At 34.5% G+C, this 21,679-nt stretch overlaps 1 protein-coding gene across 1 annotated transcript; it reads right to left on the reverse strand.

Annotated features, from left to right (window-relative positions):
- Positions 1-546: 546 nt before the first annotated feature.
- On the reverse strand, positions 547-21,194 carry LOC143246529 (uncharacterized). Its single transcript, XM_076493390.1, has 7 exons — positions 20,491-21,194; positions 15,196-15,392; positions 13,142-13,429; positions 6,525-6,725; positions 3,890-4,159; positions 2,705-2,832; positions 547-717 (listed from the first exon to the last, which is right to left on the reverse strand). The coding sequence occupies exons 1-7, from the start codon at positions 20,784-20,786 to the stop codon at positions 568-570; spliced, it is 1,530 nt and encodes a 509-aa protein (XP_076349505.1). The 5' UTR covers positions 20,787-21,194; the 3' UTR covers positions 547-567.
- Between the last annotated feature and the right edge of the window lie 485 nt (positions 21,195-21,679).

A 21,679-nucleotide genomic window follows, 5' to 3' on the forward strand; every position in this document is an offset into this window, starting at 1 on the left:
CTTTTTAAATGTTTTCCAATATACTCAGTAACATAAACACCTAATTTTCCTTATATAATATTAACATTTGTGTTGCTCTTGTTGCTGCTTATTACGCTGCCTTGTAATCAAAACAACAATTTTAACAAAAACACCTAATTTTCCTTGTATAATATTGACATTTGTGTTGTTCCTGTTGCTGCTTATTACGCTGTCTTGTAATCAAAACAACAATTTTAACATAAACACCTAATTTTCTTTGTATAATATTAACATTTGTGTTGCTGCTGTTGTTGCTCATTACGCTGCCTTGTAATCAAAACAACAATTTTCTGTTACTCATTAAGAATAACAAAACGTATCTTCAGTTAGAGACCTCACAATAATACATGTATCTTTTGTTACATTATATTTGTAACAATAAAAAACTTTGAAATAGGTGCAAGTATTATACATAACATCTACACTCATATCTGTTACTAAGATATAATCGGAATAACATCACCTGATTACACTCTACCTCCAACAAAGAGGTTTGTTCTGACATAAAGACACTTGAACGAATGGTAACAAACACACACATAAAGTTTATATGTTATAAAACAGAGTGCGCAAGGAACACACGCAAAAGCAGGTCTGAATTACAAGGTCGTTGACAGATCCTAAAAGAATATTTCGGTTCTCGTCCATGTATACAAATTGCCAAGACTTCATTTTCATTGGCTTGCAAGTCCAGTTCTATAGTTCATTAATAAAGAAAGAAAGAAATGAAATTTTGAAAAATACTAAAATGTATTAACTGAAACTAAAATAAAAATAACTACACGAAAAATCGTTCTAATATCATACGATGTCCTGCATGAATGCCTATTAAATTAAGTTTAATAAAACTGGTTTCACTTACAACGATAATAACACAAGAACAGCCCAAACATTCTACAAGTGAAAACGTTGTTTGAAAGAAGTACAAAAATTAAATGTTGTTTAAAGTTTTAAAAAACTTGAAGTGTCGTTGTCACTTCTTGATATTCTGTTTGTTTGTATTTCGCGCAAAGCTACACGAGGGTTATCTGCGCTAGCCATTCCTAATTTAGCAGTGTAAGGTTAGAGGGAAGGCAGCTAGTCATCACCACCCACCGCCAATTCTTGGATTATTTTTTACCAATGGATAGTGGGATTGACAGTCACATTATAACGTCCCCACGGCTGAAAGAGGCGAGCATGTTTGGTGCGACGGGGATTCGATCCCCCAACCTTCAGATTACGAGTCAAACGCTTTAATCCACCTGGCCATGCCGGGCCATCTTAACATTCTCTAGAAAAAACAAAACCTTTTCAATGATTGTAACACACGTGTTCCAATTTCTTCAGTGGTTCTAATAATTATTATTATCTAACTGCAATACATAAAATTAATATCACACTAACTCTATCTACTACTTAATATGTATTACAACCACTGATAAGAAGTTTAAAAATTATCTAATGTACTTAAATTGCAAGGACATGTTTTATAGGGGTCTCTAACTATAAATATATTAGTAGAAATTATAATATAAAAAGGCATCGGAATAGTAGTAGTCTACTGATGAAAGGTTAACTGTTGCAATACCTTATAATTCATCAGTTGTTTTTAACCAAAGTCTTCCATTATAGACTAATGATAAAACTTAACCCAATCTTTCTTTTCGAGGTTTCGGAGAATCTTTTTCCAGTTATAGTTCTACATTTTGATGAAATCTGGCCACTTTTTAACGGGATGACATATCGTTTTTAACAGCAACAACTAATAATAATCATTCACGTGTGACATTGATATGGAATCCATTTTATTTTTAGTTGTAGTTTTATTTATCTTGTGACAAAAATCAGTTGTCCTGGAGTTACATTGAACGTCTGCTTGTTGATATTTTACTGATATTGTTTTGAAGATTTAATTTTATTGAATAATTTATTTGTTGTTTATTTTGTTTTTTATTCCGTGAGTAATAGAGAGTAAGTATGTGATAATGTTTGCTGTATAAAATTATTTTATGGTTTAATTTTCAAACTTAATTCAAAATAATCATTAGTTTTTGCTGTATTAACCTGTTTAGTGCCGTAGACGAGTTAAATCGCCAAGCCGATTGGTAAGACAGTGCCATGGACGAGTTAATTCGTTCTCAATAATACCTAACTTCAACGCTAGATGTCAGCACCATACATGCATTTGATCTACTTACAAATTGTTTCACTTTCGATCCAAAATGGCGTCACGAAAAAGTTACAAAATGAAGCATTAGAGTTGTATTGTAGCAGCTGAAATAGTTAACAGTCGACAGGTTAAAACGGTGTTTTATAAAAAAGTTTAAATGACTTATTTTCAAACTTAATTAAAAATAATCATTTGTTTTTGCTATATTAAAACGGTGTTTTATGAAAAGTTTAAAATAATTGCATTTTGAAGAAAAGTTTGTAATACTATGAATTTTTTCAAAATTGCATATTAACATAAAAAATGGAAAAAGCTATTGCATAATTAGAAAATGTTAAATGCCTGCAATATAAGTAATTTACAATTCTGTGGATCACAAGAAGCAGTTTGCAAAACTCTGGTATAACAGAAGAATTTTGCAAAACTCTGGTATAAGAGTGGTATTTTGCAAACTCACCTGCCTCTCTTTTAATGTTCTGTAAAACCTTTAACTATTTTAAACATTTTGAAAAAATAATGTTTTGTATATACCTTGTTCCTCTGACGACAGAGTTCATCAGGTCGGACCTTGCCAAATACCTTTTTAGAACACGTATTCAAACAAGTAAGTCCTGTAATTTCTTTAGGAAAAAGTATAGTTTTCCCTTTTACAATATTACCTGTAAAGAAAAATAAGATGTGTAAGAAGACCTAAAAGGCAAATAGTAATTTGTTACTCAAAATAAATCATTCCTGTGGTTTAGCCAAACATTAAAAGATGTGAAAAACATGATTACAGAAGAAGAAATTGGAATTATCAACATGAATGTCATCTTATTCATATGTGGATCAGGACATAAATTAAAAGGGTTCGTGTATGGCTGATTCTAATGTTGAACTACTGATCAGGGAAAAAGCCACTAGTACCCACTTTGAAGAACTTTGTCCGTTTTGTTTTTTAACAAAATAACGTGACTGTTTGTTATTTTTACAAATTTTACATAGTTAAAAGTGTGGATCGTGTTTACAACCATCGAGTCTTGAACCCTAAACTCTTGCTAATCACCAACCACTGGTCTACGATGAATGGGGATGTGGATATGGGTAAACAGAATAAATCATGTAACTAGATCCGATAATTAAAATATTAATCACTGAAATAGGGGTTCTGTCATATTTCGATGACATATTTTCAAAAATCAAAAACTAGTTTGAATGTTAAGCAAAGCTACACAAGGACTATCTGCATTAGCAGTCTTTAATTCAGCAGTGAAAAACAAGAGGGAAGGAAAGCTAGTCATCATTATCCACTGCCAACTCATGAGTTACTACCTTATCAGCAAATAATGGAATTGGTTGTCACATTATAGCACCTCTACGGCTTAAAGGGCGAGCATGTTTGATGGGGCGAAAATTCGTACCCGCGACCCACAGATAGCGATTCGAACGCCCTAACCACCTGACGATGCCAAAGCCCAGCAAGAATTGAATTATTTGGAATAAAATACTAGTTTGCTTCTTTTATCAAGCAATAACTCTCTTTAAGATCTGCATATTAAACGTGTTTTTATTAAATTTTTGTTGTATGTTATTAAGCACAAAGCAACAAAAAGAGGTAATTGTGCTCTGCCCACTACTGGTATCGAATCTCGGTTTCTAGCCACTGTGGGGGTCACTTTGAAAGAAAGAGAGAGAAATAATAAATTTATTCTACGATGACATCTCACATCAACCTACTTGTTAACCTGTATTCTTCAGTGTTGGCTTCACAGTTCTCATAAACAACAGAATTTATATGAGTATCATCTTCGGCCTGTCTCTTGCTCAGTGTGCGTATCGTTGGCTGCGGCTCTTCGGTCTGGACAAGTTCAGGGGACATCTCAATCGTTCGAAAGTCCAGCGTTGGAAAAGTGTCGTTTCCAAAGAAAGCGGTGTCATTCTCTTCCATATCTAGATAGATTTCCTCGATGTTCGGAAACGGTGACTCTATCGTTGCTGTTGCGTTAGCTCAAAGAAGTGAGAAATATTTTTTTTTCAAATCAGTCATATTATAAATTAAATCATTGTTTGTTTATTTTGTTTGTTTGAATTTCGCGTAAAGCTACACGAGGGCTATCTGCGCTAGCCGTCCCTAATTTAGCAGTGTAAGACTAGAGGGAAGGCAGCTAGTCATCACCATCCACCGCCACCTCTTGGGCTACTATTTAACCAATGAATAGTGGGATTGATCGTCACATTATAACGACGCCCCCACGGCTGAAAAGGCGAGCATGTTTGTTGTGATTGGGATTCAAACCCACGACCCTCGGATTACGAGTCTAGCGCCTTAACCACCTTAAATCATTTTAACTATAAAGCCCTTTAAAATCGTAAGCAAATGGAATATCAGGCACTTTCGAAAAGTACATTAGTTTATCTGTGAGCATTACCCAACGTATTTCGTTTGTGCGTTGAGAATTTATATCAAGTACCAAAATTCCTACAACGTGCACGATAGGAATCAATTGAATATCGATTTTTTTAAATCTAAACCTCTAGAGGGGGTAGAATTAATCCGAGTAGCATGTAGTGAGTTTTCAACGACACCAACAGACTTGAGTAAATGACAACCCGGTAAGTATTTAGTGCGTACATAAAACAAAGGGTGTTGTAAGCATCTATTGAAAGGAATCGCTGGTAATGTGAAATTAAATAGACAGAAATATCACAGAATAAGTGTTCTGATTATTGTATTTCTTGTTGTCACAGGTCACTTTGAAAATCTGGTTAGTTATCAGAAGAATAGCAAGATACCAATGTTAACACTAACAGATCGGTATTAGCACGTGGTTACATATCACTGATTGCGTTTAGTAACATATTAATTTCGGTGAATAATAAAAGATCTCTATCAGCGTGTAGCAACAAACCGATATTAGTAAGTGGTAAATGGTTACTGTCAGCCTGTAGCAACATTGTATAATAAATTAGAATTAGATAACACACAATAACAAGTCACTTTCCGGATGTAGCAACATGCCAGCACTTAATTACAAGTTAGTGTTAACACGTTCTAGTAACGAGTCAGGGTATACCTTGCAAAATACAGAGCTCTGGTTATTACTAGTTTCAAAACGATTTACGTAAACGTAGTTTGGCAGAAATGATGTCTTGCTGGTTTATTTAATGAGGTGTGAAATCAATTAGAGGCACGTTTTATTAACAATGCTGCAGCCACAAAGCATAACCCAGTGTTTACCTCAGCTTCTGGTTTGTTTGATTTTTGTTTGTATGGTCACACTTAAGAGTTATTATTTATTGAATTCTCAGGCAAAGCTACTTGAGGACTATTCGTCCCAGTTCGCTAGCCATTCTTAATTCTGAAGTAATACACTAGAGGGAACTCTTAGGATACTTTTATCAACAAATGATTCGATTGATCATCAAATTACAACATCAGCGGCTGAAATGAAGAGCATTTTCTGCGGGTGTTTCGATCCAGCTACCCATAAAGGGCGATCGAGTGCCCTAACCACTGTATGATGTCACACCAATAATTGTTGTTGCTCTAGCGAAAAGCTACGCAATAGGGTAGTTGTGCTCTGTCCACTATGTGGAATCGTATCCCGGAATTTAGCATTGTCGATGGAAAACATGTTTTATTTTGTGTTTGAGCACAAAGCTACGCAATAGGCCAATTGCGATTTTTACATCACAAGCCTTCACTCAGACATACTATTGAACCACTGTGGGAGGAGATGTTTGTTTTCGAATTTCGCACAAATCTACTCGAGAGCTATCTGCGCTAGCCGTCCCTAATTTAGCAGTGTAAGACTAGAGGGAAGGCAGCTAGTCATCACCACCCTTCGCCAACTCTTGGGCTACTAATTTACCAACGAATAGTGGGATTGACCGCTACGTTATAACGCCCCTACAGCTGAAAGGGCTACCATGTTTGGTGCGACCGGGATTCGAACTCGCGACCCTCAGATTACGAGTCGAACGCCTTAACCCACCTGGCCATGCCGGGCCGGGGGGAGACGTAGAAAAGAATAATTGTAATGAAATATATATTATAAGTTAATTGAATATCCTTCAGTTTGTAATATAATTAAGATGAACATCTTATTGAACTGATCTCAACTTAAAAATTATTTTAGTCAAGCGACTTTATTAAATACCGATAAGTCTGACATCTTACCTTAGGTCAAAAGCAGGCTAATCATAACTTACCATCTTCTTCGTTACATTTCAAATTCATTAGAGCTAACATCAACATCTTAGCTTAGGTCAAAAGCAGGACAATCATAACTTATCATCTTCTTCGTTACATTTCACATTCATTAGGGCTAACATTTTACCTTCGGTCAAAAGCAGGCTAATCATAACTTACCATCTTCTTCGTCACAGTTAAAATTAACAAGGAATAAGTTTGGGTTGTGGTTTCCTTCGTACGAGTCTTCTATCTCAATACTGAAACCATGGTTCCTCTGTGGCATCTTTGACCAGTATTGGAAAGATGAAGTAACATCAAACTCAATCCAGCCTTGGTAGTTACCCGCTATTATCCGGGAGTATAAATACGTCTTGTCAGCTTAGAAGAAGACAGTAAAGACAAGATTACGTGTTAATTAAGTAAGTAAAAATATCATTTATTCAATAATCTTTTATTTCATTACTTAAAAGATTAACTATCAGTTTTAATAATTTTCATCTTGGAGGAGCTGATACTTTTTAAACTCTTTAACTCTCATGTAAGTTTCAGTAATATTGTCTATTTAATTTACATTAAAAATTCAATCACATGAAAATAAAAATAACATCCTATATAATTGTATTACATGTTTTAAATAAATATTACATAGGAAGTCTCTTCATGGCAATGGCACTAATAAAGCAGAGAACAACATTTTGACCTTCCTAGGTCATCTTTAGGAAGGCCGAAACGTTGTTCTTTGTTTTATTAGTAACAGTGTTAATACCCATATCAGCCGTTCTGAAATATATTTTTACTTTAAGTAGGTTATAACAGAGATAGATCATTATACTTTCGTGCAAAGATTTAAAAAGGTTACAGATAATAAGACACGTAAATAAGAGCCACCAAAATGAAGGGATACGCAATTTGGTAACACATGGTTCATATAAATTACTAAACACTGTATTGCCCCTAATCCATACCCAATCGGTATTTTTATAAAGCTTACCCTATGTGACATCACTAGTAATCTACTTTTATTGCCACGATTTTCATTTGAAAAAAGAAGAAGAAACACACACACACACACACAAATGTATTTAATAAACCTATTCTGTTGAGTAGCAAATATCACACTTTGGCTTCTGTGGATGAGAAACTGTTGGAGGGAAGGAAAATAAAACTGCCATAAAAAGATATGGATGATACGGAGGTATAGTCACAGGTGATTTCTTGACAAGGCATGTGGTTAGGAGAGGTAAATCTGGAGAAAGGATTCGGATTATGTTACCCAGGGGCACAGATGGAGAATATAATAAACAGAACAGGAGATATAATAAAGGGACTAGCAGAGATACAGTTTTTGTGGTGCATATAGAGATAATGTCATAATTTTATCAGGTGTACCGCCCAGAATTGATTGTGCGGATGAAGTTAAAACTAGGCCACTAGAACTCAGGTTAGTATATAAGGATGAGCAAATAGACTAGTTGGGCTTGTGGAATCGGTTTAGAGGACTTTTTTTAATTTCGCGCAAAGCTACACGAGGGATATCTGCGATAATTGTCCCTAATTTAGCAGTAAAGAACTGGAGGAAAGGCAGCTAGTCATTACCACTCACCGCCAATTCTTGGGCTACTCTTTAGTCACTGACTACTAAGGTTGACTGTAATACTATAACGCCCCCACGTATGAAAGGACGAACATGTTTGATGTGATGAGGATTCGAACCCGCAATCTCAAATTACAGGTTAAATACCCTAACCACTTGGCTATGTCGGACCTGGTTCAATGGAAAAAAGAAGCATTTTCTGAAATGTATGGCTTACATTTAAATAGTGCAGCTAGTAAATCAGCTTAAATGAAGTTTTAAACTAAGGTCGGACAGTGGCGAGAGGAAAAAAAACAATTAGAGGCAAAAAGAATAAAAGACAGAAAAATCATTTAGCAGAGGATATCAGTGTAGAAGTAGTTATAAGGAAAGGCTGAACTGTTACTATTGTAATGCTAGAGGCATAAGAAATAAAACAGTTGACTTTAGAGAATTAGTAGAAATGGAGGATTTTGATATGATTTTGAGGAATAACTGAAATATGGTTAAACAAAGATGATTTTGATGGCATGCGTTTCTTTGAAATACAGGATTACAAGCTATTTAATAGAGATAGGGCATTAAAGAGAGGGAAAGAGGAGTGGCTTCATATGTAAAATGGTGGAAATTAAGGATATGAAACATAATAGCAAGCAGATCGAATCCATTTTAAATTTTGTTTGTGGATATCAAGGAAAACGCTTTTAGTGGAAATTTGTTACAGACCACAAATGATACTGATGAAGATTTAGATTTAAGCTGTTAATAAAGTCATAATTATGGATGATCTTAATTTCATGCATATAGACATGGCAATGTTCTGGTCAAACCATGAGGGAGAAAGGATTTTAGAATCTCTTCAGGATGCTTTTCTTCACCAATTTGTCAAGATGCCTACTAGAAACAATAGTATTTTAGGTTTATTATTAACTCCTAATATAGAAATGATTCGGATGATGGAAACTGAGGAACATCTGGGTGCAAGCGATCATCTCTTCACTAGGTTTGGTGCTTTGCTGCATATGGACATAAAGGGTAATAACAATTTGGTTAGAAATTTCAAACAATCAAATTTTGAATGGATGCGAAAAATCGTCTCTTATGAATTGGGCACTTGAGTTATTTGGATACACCAATCACACGTGGAAAATGTTTAAATATTCAAAATAAACATATTCCTTTAAAAAAATGTAGTAAAAAACCAGGTTGGCTCACAAGAGTTTAAGAAATAAAATTAAAGAAAAACATAATAAATATAAGAAATTTTTTATTGGCTGGTACGACAGAAGACACAGAAGATTATGAAATATCAAGAAAATTTTGTGAACCAGGAAATTAGGACATCAAAAAGGATGTACGAGAAAAGATTAGTTGAAAATGTAAAAGTTAACAGTGAAGATTTGTTTAACATAATAAGGGTAAACAATATCTTATAACGGGGGTAGAACCCTTGAAGAATGAAAAACGAAGGATTATATTGAATGATCATGAGATGTTGGGCTATTAACTTTTGTTTTTTCTTCATTTTGTTTTACTAACAAATGTTTAAACATTGTTTCTCATATTGAACAGTTTATAAATTGAAACGAGATCAAACAACATGAATTCTCAGGTGTTAAGAAAATATTGGGAAGTTTAAAAAAATAATAAGGTCCTGGGCCAGGTAGTATTTCCCCAAGGTTTATGAAGGAGGTTAACAACAGGATATGAGGTTAACAAGAGGATATGTGAGCCACTTAATACTATTTTTGTCAATCCATGAATAGTTGGCGGGTACCGGAGGATTGAAAGTTAGCTTGTGTCACTTCTCTTTCCATAGGAGGTGATAACAAATTGTCCCAGTAATTATTAGAGACCCGTCAGTTTCGCATCAGTTGTGGAGAATGTTTTGAAAAGTCAGTTTAAAATCCTTTAACAAAGATTAAAATTTTATTCGATAGTCAACATGGTTTCATTAAGGGAAAATTTTGCCTTACAAGTGTTTTGACATTATTTGAAAAGTTACTGTTTATGTAGATGAGGGTAAGGGTGTAGATTTGATGTATCTGGACTTTCAGAAAGAATCTGACAATATACCATATAAAAGGATCGTATGAAAGTTGTATCTATAGGTGTGGGAATAAGTTAACTAATTGAATAGAAGAGTGTCTGGAAGTAAGAATGTACAGAGTTATTATATACGTAGTTCAGTAAAACTGGATTAACGTTAAAACCGGGGGTACATCAGGGCTCAGTCTTAGGATCTTTGCTGTTTTTGATTTACATCAGTGATATAGGTGAAGGAATGGTCAGTGGATTACATAAAGTTAGTTATGATATTAATGTTTTGGGTGTTTCTACCTGTGAAATGGATGATGCTATTTTACAAAAAGTTTTATAGAGTTGGGTTAATGTATTGCAGGTGGGTTTTAATTATAATAAATGCAAGATAATACATGTGGGTTATTATAATTTAGATGGATGAATCGTAACAGTGTCATGAAACCAAAAATTTGGTTGAGATATGTGGAAGATAAGTTGAAACAGTGGAGCCACACTGACTTCAATTTGATTTTTATTCCAATTAAACATATCACATGATAACATTAGCTTTACGACTTAAAACGTACGTTTTTTTTATTCGTTTGTTCGTTTTGAATCACGCGCAAAGGTACACGAGGGCTGTTTGCGTTAGTTGTCCCTAATTTAGCAGTGAAAGACTAGAGGGATGGTAGCAAGTCATTACTACCCGCCACCAGCTCTTGGGATACTCTTTTACCAACGAATAGTAGAATTGACAGTCGCTTTATAACGTCCTCACGGCTTAAAGGGCGAGCATGTTTGGTGAGACGGGGATTCCATTCCGAGACTCTCGGATTACAAGTCAAGGACTCTAACCACCTGGCCATGCCGGGGCCAATTTTTTTTGTAGCCACCATATCGCCACATATAGATGATCGTTACCTTTTTTATTTTCTTATCAAGTTTACATCTTCCATATTCTAGTTTGCAGAGCATGTCGTATTTTGATTTTATGATGTTGGCCTTTTTAGTGAAATCAGTGATCACAGATCAAGGATACATCCCGATAAACACTGGTCAAATAAATTTGTTTAATCTTACTAAACTTACAGCTGTTCATAAGAAACATAGAAACGTTCACCTTCTTTAATTCCCTGAGATCTCAAATGAAATAGATTTTTTTTTAATATACGGACTATGAAATTCCATCTGGATCTCTTAACAAGATTTCTAATATTCTGCCTTCATTAAAAGATAACACTTTCTAACAAAAACAGAATTTATGAAGTAAAGTGAGAATGCAACACAGTGTTATATTTATAGGTCAGATAATTCATAAAGTAAAACGTTGTGTTAATGAATACAGACTTGCTATATATCTATATATATCGGGCTTGAGTATCTAACCAAAACAACACCAAATAATAGGACAACTTAATGCTGACGACAACAGCATTAGTAGACCTCACCTTATTTCATGAACGTAATATAGCCTAAACTCATGTTTATCAACAGCAACTTCATATGACATCACGAAATGAAACAATCAAGAGGTCAAACACGTGCGCCAAGATTCGAGTTTTTAAGACGGTGAAAAAATACGTTAACCTGCTATTAAGACTATCTGTAGGGAAAACTTTGAGGCATGAGAGCAGACACGAAAATAAATATTTGTAATCCAGATGTAATACTAAGTCCACATCAATACCTTTTCTCATCAGATCTACTCACCCTTAATTTGACACATTTTTCGTTCCGATTTAAGACTGGTTTAGTCTAAATATTAACTCGTCTATGAACATACGTAACGTAATTGCAAATCTTTTGACAGAATAACATTCATATATAAATGACGTAAAGTGGTAATAATTATAATTCACTTTCTTATTCTAGTTCACACCCTAACAGTTGTTGTTTATAAAAACTGTATCAGTTAAACACAAAGCTACACAATGGACTATTTGTGCTCTGCCTACAACGGGTATCGAAACCCGGGTTAAGCGTTGTAAGTCTTTATATCCTACAAACTGATGATATGTATATATATATATATGTAGCACCTGGACCACTGTTGTGTCTGTCATATCCAAACTAGATCAATGAGCCCAGGTAAGTTGGGAAAGGCCTCGTCGGCAGTGGATATTACAAATGTAGTATGGTTGGTATGGTTTAAAATATTCCTATTTTCTTTCACTCTTATGTTTTCAGATGAACTACATTCGAAAACTGACTGAGGGCACAAAATACTAAGTCATTGGTTCTTATAGTCTTCTAAACATTTCTGTTAGTAACTGAGGTTTTAAGATACTGTAAAATCGTATCTGATCCTACGCGTAAGTTGTTTTGAGTTCCTACATAACTGAAACGCATATTATATACAAATACATTTAATACAAAAGAAAATATTTTTTAAAAATTCCGCTCTCCTTCTAAGAATTTCTTTTTTACAATAGAAAACTTGTCTACTAGAAAATAAGTGTTTATTATTCTACTCTAACACGTTGCCTTTCTCACTGACAGTACAATAACCAGAATGCTATATGGAAATTTTAGTTTGTTCAGAAGTTGATTTATATTCAGTAACTCTTGACGATGGTTTGTTGTTTTTTTTGGTTTTTTTTTCAATTTCGCGCAAAGCTACTCGAGAGCTATCTGCGCTAGCCGTCCCTAATTTAGCAGTGTAAGACTAGAGGGAAGGCAGCTAGTCATCACCACCTAGCCCAAGAGTTGGCGGTAGGTGGTGATGACTAGCTGCCTTCCCTCTAGTCTTACACTGCTAAATGTAAACTTGCTCTTTTACCAACGAATAGCTGTGGGATTATAACGCCCCCACGACTGAAAAGGCGACCATGTTTGGTGCGACGGGGATTTGAATACACGACCCTCGGATTACGAGTAGAGTGCCTTAACCCACCTGGCCATGAACTCCTGACGAAGCATAAAAGTAAACAAATAAATAAAAGATCATGACTTAGGCTTAATTAACACATAAGAAGTAAGTGTGCGTTACCTTACAATAAAAACTGGCACTAAGCATTAGCAACGATATTCTTTAATAAAAACAGCAAAGAATGTTTACAATTTTTTTTAGATCTTAATGTGACGTAATAATACACTTTCGCTTCTTAATATCTACCTTCCTTGTTAGCTCCTAGAGGTCGCCATGGTTAGAAACTATTAAGTTTTTTGTTTTGCGTGTAACGCACTATATCGCTCTTACCTTCGTTGGACGCGTTGTTAAGAGGTCTTTTGTACTGATATAAGGACACCGTAAGTCCCGTGTTCCTCTCAGACAGTCTTGGGATTTTCAAATGTGGAAGAGGCAAGTGAAGCAAGCCAGGGTTTTTATTCAAGTCATTGAACATCAAGTCTTTGTTCTTGAAAAGGCGTAGCTTTGCCAACTTGATCTTGGCTTGTGACGTGGTCTTCATAAAGCTCAGATTGTAGTAAATGTTAAAACTTCGTGCGTCATTCCACAAATTCCTATCAATATCTTCTGGTATCGAACCTGAAAGGACCAAACAGAATGAAGTCTTAACTTCTGTAGTTTGCTTCGTAGTTGTAACTTCCATATGACAGAAACATAAAACTAAAATAAGTGATGTTACTGTTCTATCCCAATAATATGAAGACATTACCAATTATATGTTAGTAAGAATACAATGAAATTTGGTGTTACCTTAAGACAACTGATTATTTCACAAATCTTGCCATTTGCGTCTCTCAACTCAAAAGACTCAAACTGACAACTTTAAAAATTGTAGTTAGTTATTGTGATAAGATAACTCACAATGCCCCAACTACTAATTATAGTGCGTTTTTTTTTAGGTTTTGAATATCTTTTTTGTTAACGGACTAACAATCTGACTATATTGCTATAATTTATTTAAAGAAAATAAAAAAAATCCCGTGTCTAAGTGGTCTCGCGCTTTTGGGCTCATAATTGGATAGCAAAGAAGTTAAGACTTTCCTGAGTCATGTCCTTGGACAACATAGTGTATTTCGTTTGTTCCAGTCTGCTTAGCTGTATGATAGATACCAGTTTGTTTGATGAGGACCCGTTAAGAATGAGTCACCATTGCCATGAACTGGGGCCACTGGAATTGGGCTTCAAAAGTACCGGCCTTGTGTGCTTTGAACACGATAACGATTTTAATAAGTTTTTAATCTATCTCAAAGTACCTAAAGTGGTCTTTTTTAACATTTGAATAGAAATTCAAAGATAAAACATTGTCACGTCATCTCTGCTTATTAAAATAAATCTTGTTTGTTGGGTAACTTAACGACGTCTTAAGATACCCTTTTGGTTCAGGTGTAGTCGTCCTTAGATTTGACAACACTGATAACATTCGCAGCCTGGAACAGCTAGTCTTGGTTGATCAACGGAATTGACTTTTATAATGTGCTCAGGATTGAAAGTGCAAAGTGAACTTGGCAGCATCAGACCTCGAACATGGAACTCTAGGATCTCAATTCCGACACTCTAAACCCCATAGGCTGCGCTCCTCGTAAGCATCTAGATTGTACCTATGTAAAGCAGTTACGTCATTGTACAACTAATCATTAAAACGTAGCCAGTGGATATGGGTTGTTTGATACATGCAATTAACAAGATGGTCACGTTTGTATAAAAAGTAAGAGATATTTGCGATGCATGTCTTGCACAGAAATATCCTGTTGGTTGGTTGATTTAATGTTTTATGACACAAAGCAGCTAGGGTATGTGCGCCAAACATCCGGTAAAAAGTTAAAATTAAAGTAAATATAGTAAAATTCATAAAAGGAAATTACGTTTAAACAAAACAAAGTTTAAAAAACATTAATTGCATAAAACTACTGTTTACATCTAGTCTACAGCGTTAAGATAAAACTACAAGAATTCAAGTTGTAAAGGGCTTTCCGTAACATAATTGTAATTATCATAACTCGCCAGTAAGACTAACAGGTGAAACGTACATGAAATGTTCTGACAGAGAAGTTTTAACACCTTTGAAATAAGCTGCCACAGCACCTTCCCCATAAAATATTATTTGTTTGTTGTATTTACAAATGTTTATCCGAAAGCAAGGACTACTCTAAAAATTACATGCTTTTTGATACCCTCTGTTAATTATAGTTGCATATCAAAACTTTATGGGGAACATAACGAGGTCTAAAATTAAAATGTTCAAAATATAAGTAGTTCTCAACCATCTTTACAAAATGCTAGTAACTATTTTGGAATGGTTAGTTATATCACTTATAAAACATTGTGAACATTAAACTGTCACTCACATGAAGGGTAAAAGCTTTGTAACTTCTCAAACCGCATGGACTCCTCTTTGGAATTGATTTTATCAATTTTATCCACAACTTTTTCGAAGTGATTAAGAATTTTCTTTGGATACGTTGTTGTAACATTCGGTTCTTGGGATATTCCAACACCACGAAGTATAAGACTTTTAAGTCTTTCGATCCAGTTCTGCCTCATCCTGCAGAAATAAATAAACAACTCGAATCACACGAACTCTAGCATAAAAGCGTAGATAAAACCTGTACCTCAAAACGAGGAAAGAATTGAATATTATTTATAGGATAATGATCTTTACAAAAAATGTGTTAGTATCTAAGTGCACAAGGTAAAATACTGATTTGCGTCAGGTGAAATACTGATAACAATATGAGTAAGACTTGGTAAGCTACAAGATATAAAATCGTGCACCGCCAAATACAGATAAAATTTACTAATATCGTGTTAAACTATTATTATATATTTTACTGTTTTTCATAAGATATGGTATTATATTCGAAGTCTTTATCCTGTCATAATCTCATACCTGTCTGTATTTTATTCAGTATATGGAATTTAGTTTTATTTCACAGGATAAACAATTATCGCTAAGTGAAATGATGCAGTATTTAAACTCTGATTTAATGGTTTTAGATTTTATAATTTCATTTTAGACGGGTCGTACTTTAGTTTGTTTGCGTTGGACGGTATGACAACGGTAGAATATTTTCTTGGCTTGCTGACTGTAGTGCCATCTGTTGGCAAATGTGATATATAATGTAAGTTGCCTTTATGAAATTATCTACCAAGTGTTTCTTCCGCTAGAAGAATAACTTAATGATATGTTATTGGCAAATTAGCAACACGCTTAATCACACTGTTAGCATACTTTCTTTCTATTTCTTTATTATTATTCTGATACTCAAAAATTATTCAGTAAAAAGAGGAAAGTTTAGGCACTTGATCACAGCGAAAATGTATTATTTCATTTTCTTACTACAAGTTATGCAATTCCTATGAGACCCGGCACGGCCAGATGAGTTAAGGCATTCGACTCGTAATCTGAAGGTCGCGGGTTCGAAAATCCCCGTCGCACTAAACATGTTCGTCCTTTCAGCCGTGAAGGAGTTATAATGTTACGGTCAATCCCACTATTCTCTGCTGAAAGAGTTGGCGGTGGGTGGTGATGACTAGCTGCCTTTCCTCTAGTCTTACACTGCTAAGCTATGGACGGCCAGCGCAGATAGTCCTCGCGTAGCTTTGCGCGAAATTCAAAACAAACAAAAACAACACTCCTATGAATTCTATGTAACTAAAAATAGGGCTAATTTACTTCACAAATACATATTTTCCCTACATACGGTACTTCCGGCGTCCCTAATATTTCCTTAAAAGTACAAAGTCGTATTTAGGCTTACAGTACTGTGCTGACTTAATAAGCTATCAACAGTATACTCTTGTACTGAGCTGACTTAATAAGCTATCAACAATATAATCTAGTACTGTTTAACTAAAGTTTTATGCCTTTAAAATAATTCCCTAAACTTTTAAGAAAATTCTAGCAATTAATTCACATGCTCATCGGTTGACGTTACACTATGTAACACAAATTTTGTTCCTGGATAGTGTATGCTATTTCTTAATTACTTATGTTGTAAAAGTACAGAAAATGGCCATTATTTCCTTCAAACTTTGCTTTTGTGACCTGGATAATGAAACTTAGAAATTAACCTTTTTTTTTATATGTAAAAACGGAAAAATGTGCATATTTTCATTTACAAAAGGTCTGAAAAAACAACATATGAATCAAGATTTACATGTATTTATACTAAAGTTATACAAAAATGTTTAGAAGTGAGTAGTTTTTCGAGATTTGTGACTGTAATGTAAATCACTTTCACGTATCAGCCTCCAAATATAGTCTCCCATCATGTTTTCGTTATACGCTCCCAGGTCACAAAAGTAAGGTTTAAAGAGAAAAATAGGTCTTTTCCATTTACTTTAGGCATAAGTAATTGGGGAATAACACTTTCTGCCCAGGAACAAGAAAAAGTAAAAAATTTGTTGCATAGTGTAATCTGTGCTCAGTCGAAAAGAGTGAGCATTACTGTTGATGTGATGTCAGGTTTTATTTTAAGTTCACTTTCCCTATTGATAGTGAATTCACAAAGTGTCCAATGAAACAAGACTTGCTAAACCTGTTTAACAGTGGCTCAGTTGTACGATGAAAGCAGATTTTATTTGAAACTGGATTTTGCTAACAACTAATTAATTTTTTTATTTATTAATTAAACTATCGTTATTAAGTTTTATTGACCAAAATAATCATAAGTTGGGTATTTTCTAAAGTTTATTTATTTGTAGTTGCACACAAAACCTCCAGGATCGCAGCTGTGCTACTGATGGGGCGGATTTTGATTTCCGTAAAGAAAAAAAATTAGTTAAATTACGTATAATAAGTTGGTAGTTGTTTTTTGCTTGCAATGACAAATTATTCATTTTGTATATACTTTAAATTAAATGTCTTGGATACGTCAAATGACTGTATATATAGTTTACAAACCGTCTAAGCTTCCGTAATAAGTTCTTACTCAAAACGTTTTCCCCACATGCGTACTTTTGACTTAAGTAAAAAATAATTTGTTAAACTGTCACCAAAAACAATGATATTATAACATATACGTTTATCTAAAAATATTTGGCAAGTAGCAAATACCATCAGAAACACAAAAAAACAATTTACTTCATAATAGTCTTATTAGAAAGAAACATATTTTGTGTGGTTTGTGTGATAGGCAAAGTCCCATTGTGACACATCCTGGGAATCGAACACAAAATTATAACGTTATAGATCCGTAAATATACCGCTGTTCTACCGGTGCGAGAGATTTACTTTTAAGAGATAAATGTATTTCCCTTAGATTTTCGAAATCCAAACCATATTTCTAGGACATCAAAAGATAATCAAATGTAGGTTTATGTTTAATTTGTTTGTAATCATAAGCCTTAAAGAAATACTTATAACTTTGTATCGTTCAGATAAAACGTCTAATTCAACTAAGAATTTTATAAACACGTGTATATTTTCAGAACGTTCTATTTGATCATGATTGTGATCTAAGTTTTAAGAACTAACATGCATCAATAAAACTGACAAACTTTTGTCAAATTACCGTCAAGATTAACTCAAAGCATTCAAGAAGTTTTAACTCCTTCACCCTTTGTGTTCTATTAACATTCTGCAAAACCACCAGTATACGACTGATACCTTAATTTTACAGTGATAAAGAATAATTAAATTATTTCTAAATTAGTGTTGTTGATTGTTATTAATCACAATGTGACACAAAGGGCTATGTGCGCTCTGACCAACACGGGCATCGAGACCTGGTATCTAGCAGTATAAGCCTGCACGCACACCGCTGTGTCACTGGGATATCTTATTCCAATGACCATCTATATTCTTCATCAGTGAAGTAGTTTATAAGAATATTTTGTATATCGACAAATTATAGATAAAGGATTGTCAGATACTGCACTCAGACTTCTATCCGACAATAAAAGTGAGAGTATTAGTATAACTCTTTTCTTCTGAATTTTTCTATTAATTTTGGTTCCTTCTGTTGTAGATTCTTCTATTGATTTCTTTTAATTTTGATATTCAATCCAACAGTCAACGAACAAGAAGTTAGTCGATTTTAATATTAAAGGTTTCAATATTGTGAAACAAGGGTTTTATTTACTTGTTCATTGTTGTTCACTTGTTTTATTTGGCGTCTGTGTTCAATTTATTCTCTTTATAACATTTTCTAAACCTGTGTTTAACAGATAACTCTGGTTATCTGTTGTATTTCAGTATACCTGAATATCTTGTCTTGTTCCAAAATTTAAACTCAATCTTACAACCAAACTCAGCAACAGGAACTTTTTTGTTTTTTCCAACTGTTTTAATGTCTAAAAGTAAATATTAAAAAAAAAAACACTTTTAAATACCGATTTTGTGTCACGTGGTATGCTCAATGCATCATTGGTTCAAATTTGATGTTTGTAATGTTCAAGTACAAAATCTATAGTTTCTTACAAATTAAGAACTCAAACTAATAATATTGTTAAGTAAGAATATTGTTTAGTTAAGTTTTGTTTCGTTAAAGTTTTCTTTTCAAACGCTGAAATGAAACATAAATGTTTGTTTGTTTTTAATTTCACACAAAGCTACTCGAGGGATATCTGTGCTAGCCGTCCCTAATTTAGCAGTGTAAGACTAGAGGGAAGGCAGCTAGTCATCACCACCCACCGCCAACTTTTGGGCTCCTCTTTTACCAACGAATAGTGGGATTGAACGTCACATTATTCAGCCCCCACGGCTGAAAGGGCGAGCATGTTTAGCGCGACGGGGATGCGAACCCGCAACCTTCAGATTACGAGTCGCACGCCTTAACACGCTTGGCCATGCCTGGCCCAAAATTTTTTTTTTTCTTATAGCAAAGCCACATCGGACTATCTTCTGAGCTCACCGAGGGGAATTGAACCCCTGATTTTAGCGTTGTAAATCCGTAGACATTCCGCTGTACTAGCGGGGGGCAGAACATAAATGCAGGAAATTTAACAAATACACACAAGTCTTCATAAATATGACAATTTGGTGCAAGAAAATCTTCACCATTTTTAGTGTTTCTATGAGTCTTATGTGGTTAGAATGCTAATAGTCCTCAGAATTACAGTTAACTGTAAATATAATAACAAATAAACAGTAAATTTTGTTAAAAAATAGAAAAAAGAAGTTTCTCTAATAGGCAGAAAATCAGATAAATATAATTACAGTTATATAAAAGAATAACAGAGTGCAGGTGGGTAGAGAATTACTACACAGAAAGCCATAAATCAAACAAACAGAATGTGAGATTGAAAGATTCATGAAAAAAATAAACAGATAAATAGATACACGCCGAGGAAGATAAAATTTCCAGCGAACAATTAAAGAAACAGACAAATCGACACATCCCAAAACAGACAAGATTTCCAGTGAATAGATATGAAAAAAAAAACAAATAGGTACATACCAAGGCAGACAGAATTTCCAGTGAATTGATATAGAAACAGATGAAGTGATGACAACATATTGGTAGACGGACAGTTGTATATGTGCAATCTACAAACACAGTGAAGTGATGAAAACATATTGGTAGACAGACAGTTATATATGTGAAATCTACAAATAATCAATGAAACATGAGGTGTTCACATAAGAAGAAACGACGCGTATTTTGATTGGTAAATGAGTCCTTTCTTAATAAACTCACCTCTCACGTTTTCTCATCTGTTTTGTATAGGTTATGTTCATCAAGTGTGAAAAGCTCGTGTTCGTCACCAACGTACGATTGTTGACCAGTGTTTCCATTTGGACAACGTTCACTTCTGAGGGATCGACATCTCTAATCGGAAAAGGTGTCGGCCTGCTTACATGCTGCAAGTCTTGAGAGAAAACCTTATTCGCGACCATCTGTATAGGTTGACCCATGAACCGGCTGACCATTTCAGCTACTAGTAGAAGCTTATAACAGCTTCTACACCAAACTTTTGAGTTTAAGAGAAACATGTTTTAACTTATTTCGAGAAGGTCTTGAGGTTACTAATGACTTTATCTGTGCCCAAGTAGCTAGTTGGATCTCTACTGCTTATAACTATTTACTATGCAAATATAATGTGCTTAAGGGCTTTTCTAATTTTTTCTTTAAAATATATTATAAAAGAAAACCTTTTAGTTTCCGTTAGAGTGAAAAACGTTATTTCCTAGGTTACTAATACAACATTCTTAGCGAGAAGACCAACGTTGAATGTGTTTCTTCAAGTTGGTGATACAACCAATAAGCAGAATCCTCTCCTTCGACAGACAAATTAGAAGGCGTCTTTTCTTTTTATCGACCCGCAGTTTGCACAATAAGCACACGTATAATCACACCCCAATAAAGAGACAAATTAACATCTCTCGCGCTCTCTTTCTTCCAAGAGCCTTTCTGTCTTTTCTTTTAAACACAGCACTTGTCCAATTACGATCATGAACTAGTCTGTGACGGTTTTGCACGTGGGAGTAGGGCTTTAATTCGCGTATTAAGTGCTTCTGTGTGAAAGAGTCTAATCTAAAGGTAGATATGGAAGGGGTTGACCTGGAAATCTTTCTGTTTCTTCGACAACCTTCCGTTAGTGTTCATATTTGGTGAGGCGTGAGTACACGAAGAGGAAGAAGGTATTTATTAAACGAGCAGACGAGGACGGGTGGGAATGTCTAGACGTATTCATTACTGAATACGCAGAGGTGACAGGGAAGTTGCATCAGCTGTATCATCATCGTGTGAAAATACTATTCTCGTTTTAATTTGCTACAGGAGAGAAACGTCACTTGTATTTAAGTGTCGTTTGTTAACACAGAAAATTACAAAATTAACCAGACGTATGGTTCACAGGTGTTCCTTTAAGATATACTTTATGGAA

The sequence above is a fragment of the Tachypleus tridentatus genome, chromosome 3, assembly GCF_004210375.1.
Source record: "Tachypleus tridentatus isolate NWPU-2018 chromosome 3, ASM421037v1, whole genome shotgun sequence".
Taxonomy (NCBI): domain Eukaryota; kingdom Metazoa; phylum Arthropoda; class Merostomata; order Xiphosura; family Limulidae; genus Tachypleus; species Tachypleus tridentatus.

Excerpts from the sequence above, each read along its gene's own strand:
- LOC143246529 (XM_076493390.1), bottom strand. The coding sequence starts at position 20,786 with ATGTTTCTCTTAAACTCAAAAGTTTGGTGTAGAAGCTGTTATAAGCTT. Across the intron at positions 2,833-3,889 it reads TGAAGAATACAGGTTAACAA|GTAATATTGTAAAAGGGAAA; the intron begins GTAGGTTGATGT and ends TTTTCTTTACAG. Across the intron at positions 718-2,704 it reads TCTGTCGTCAGAGGAACAAG|AACTGGACTTGCAAGCCAAT; the intron begins GTATATACAAAA and ends AATGAACTATAG.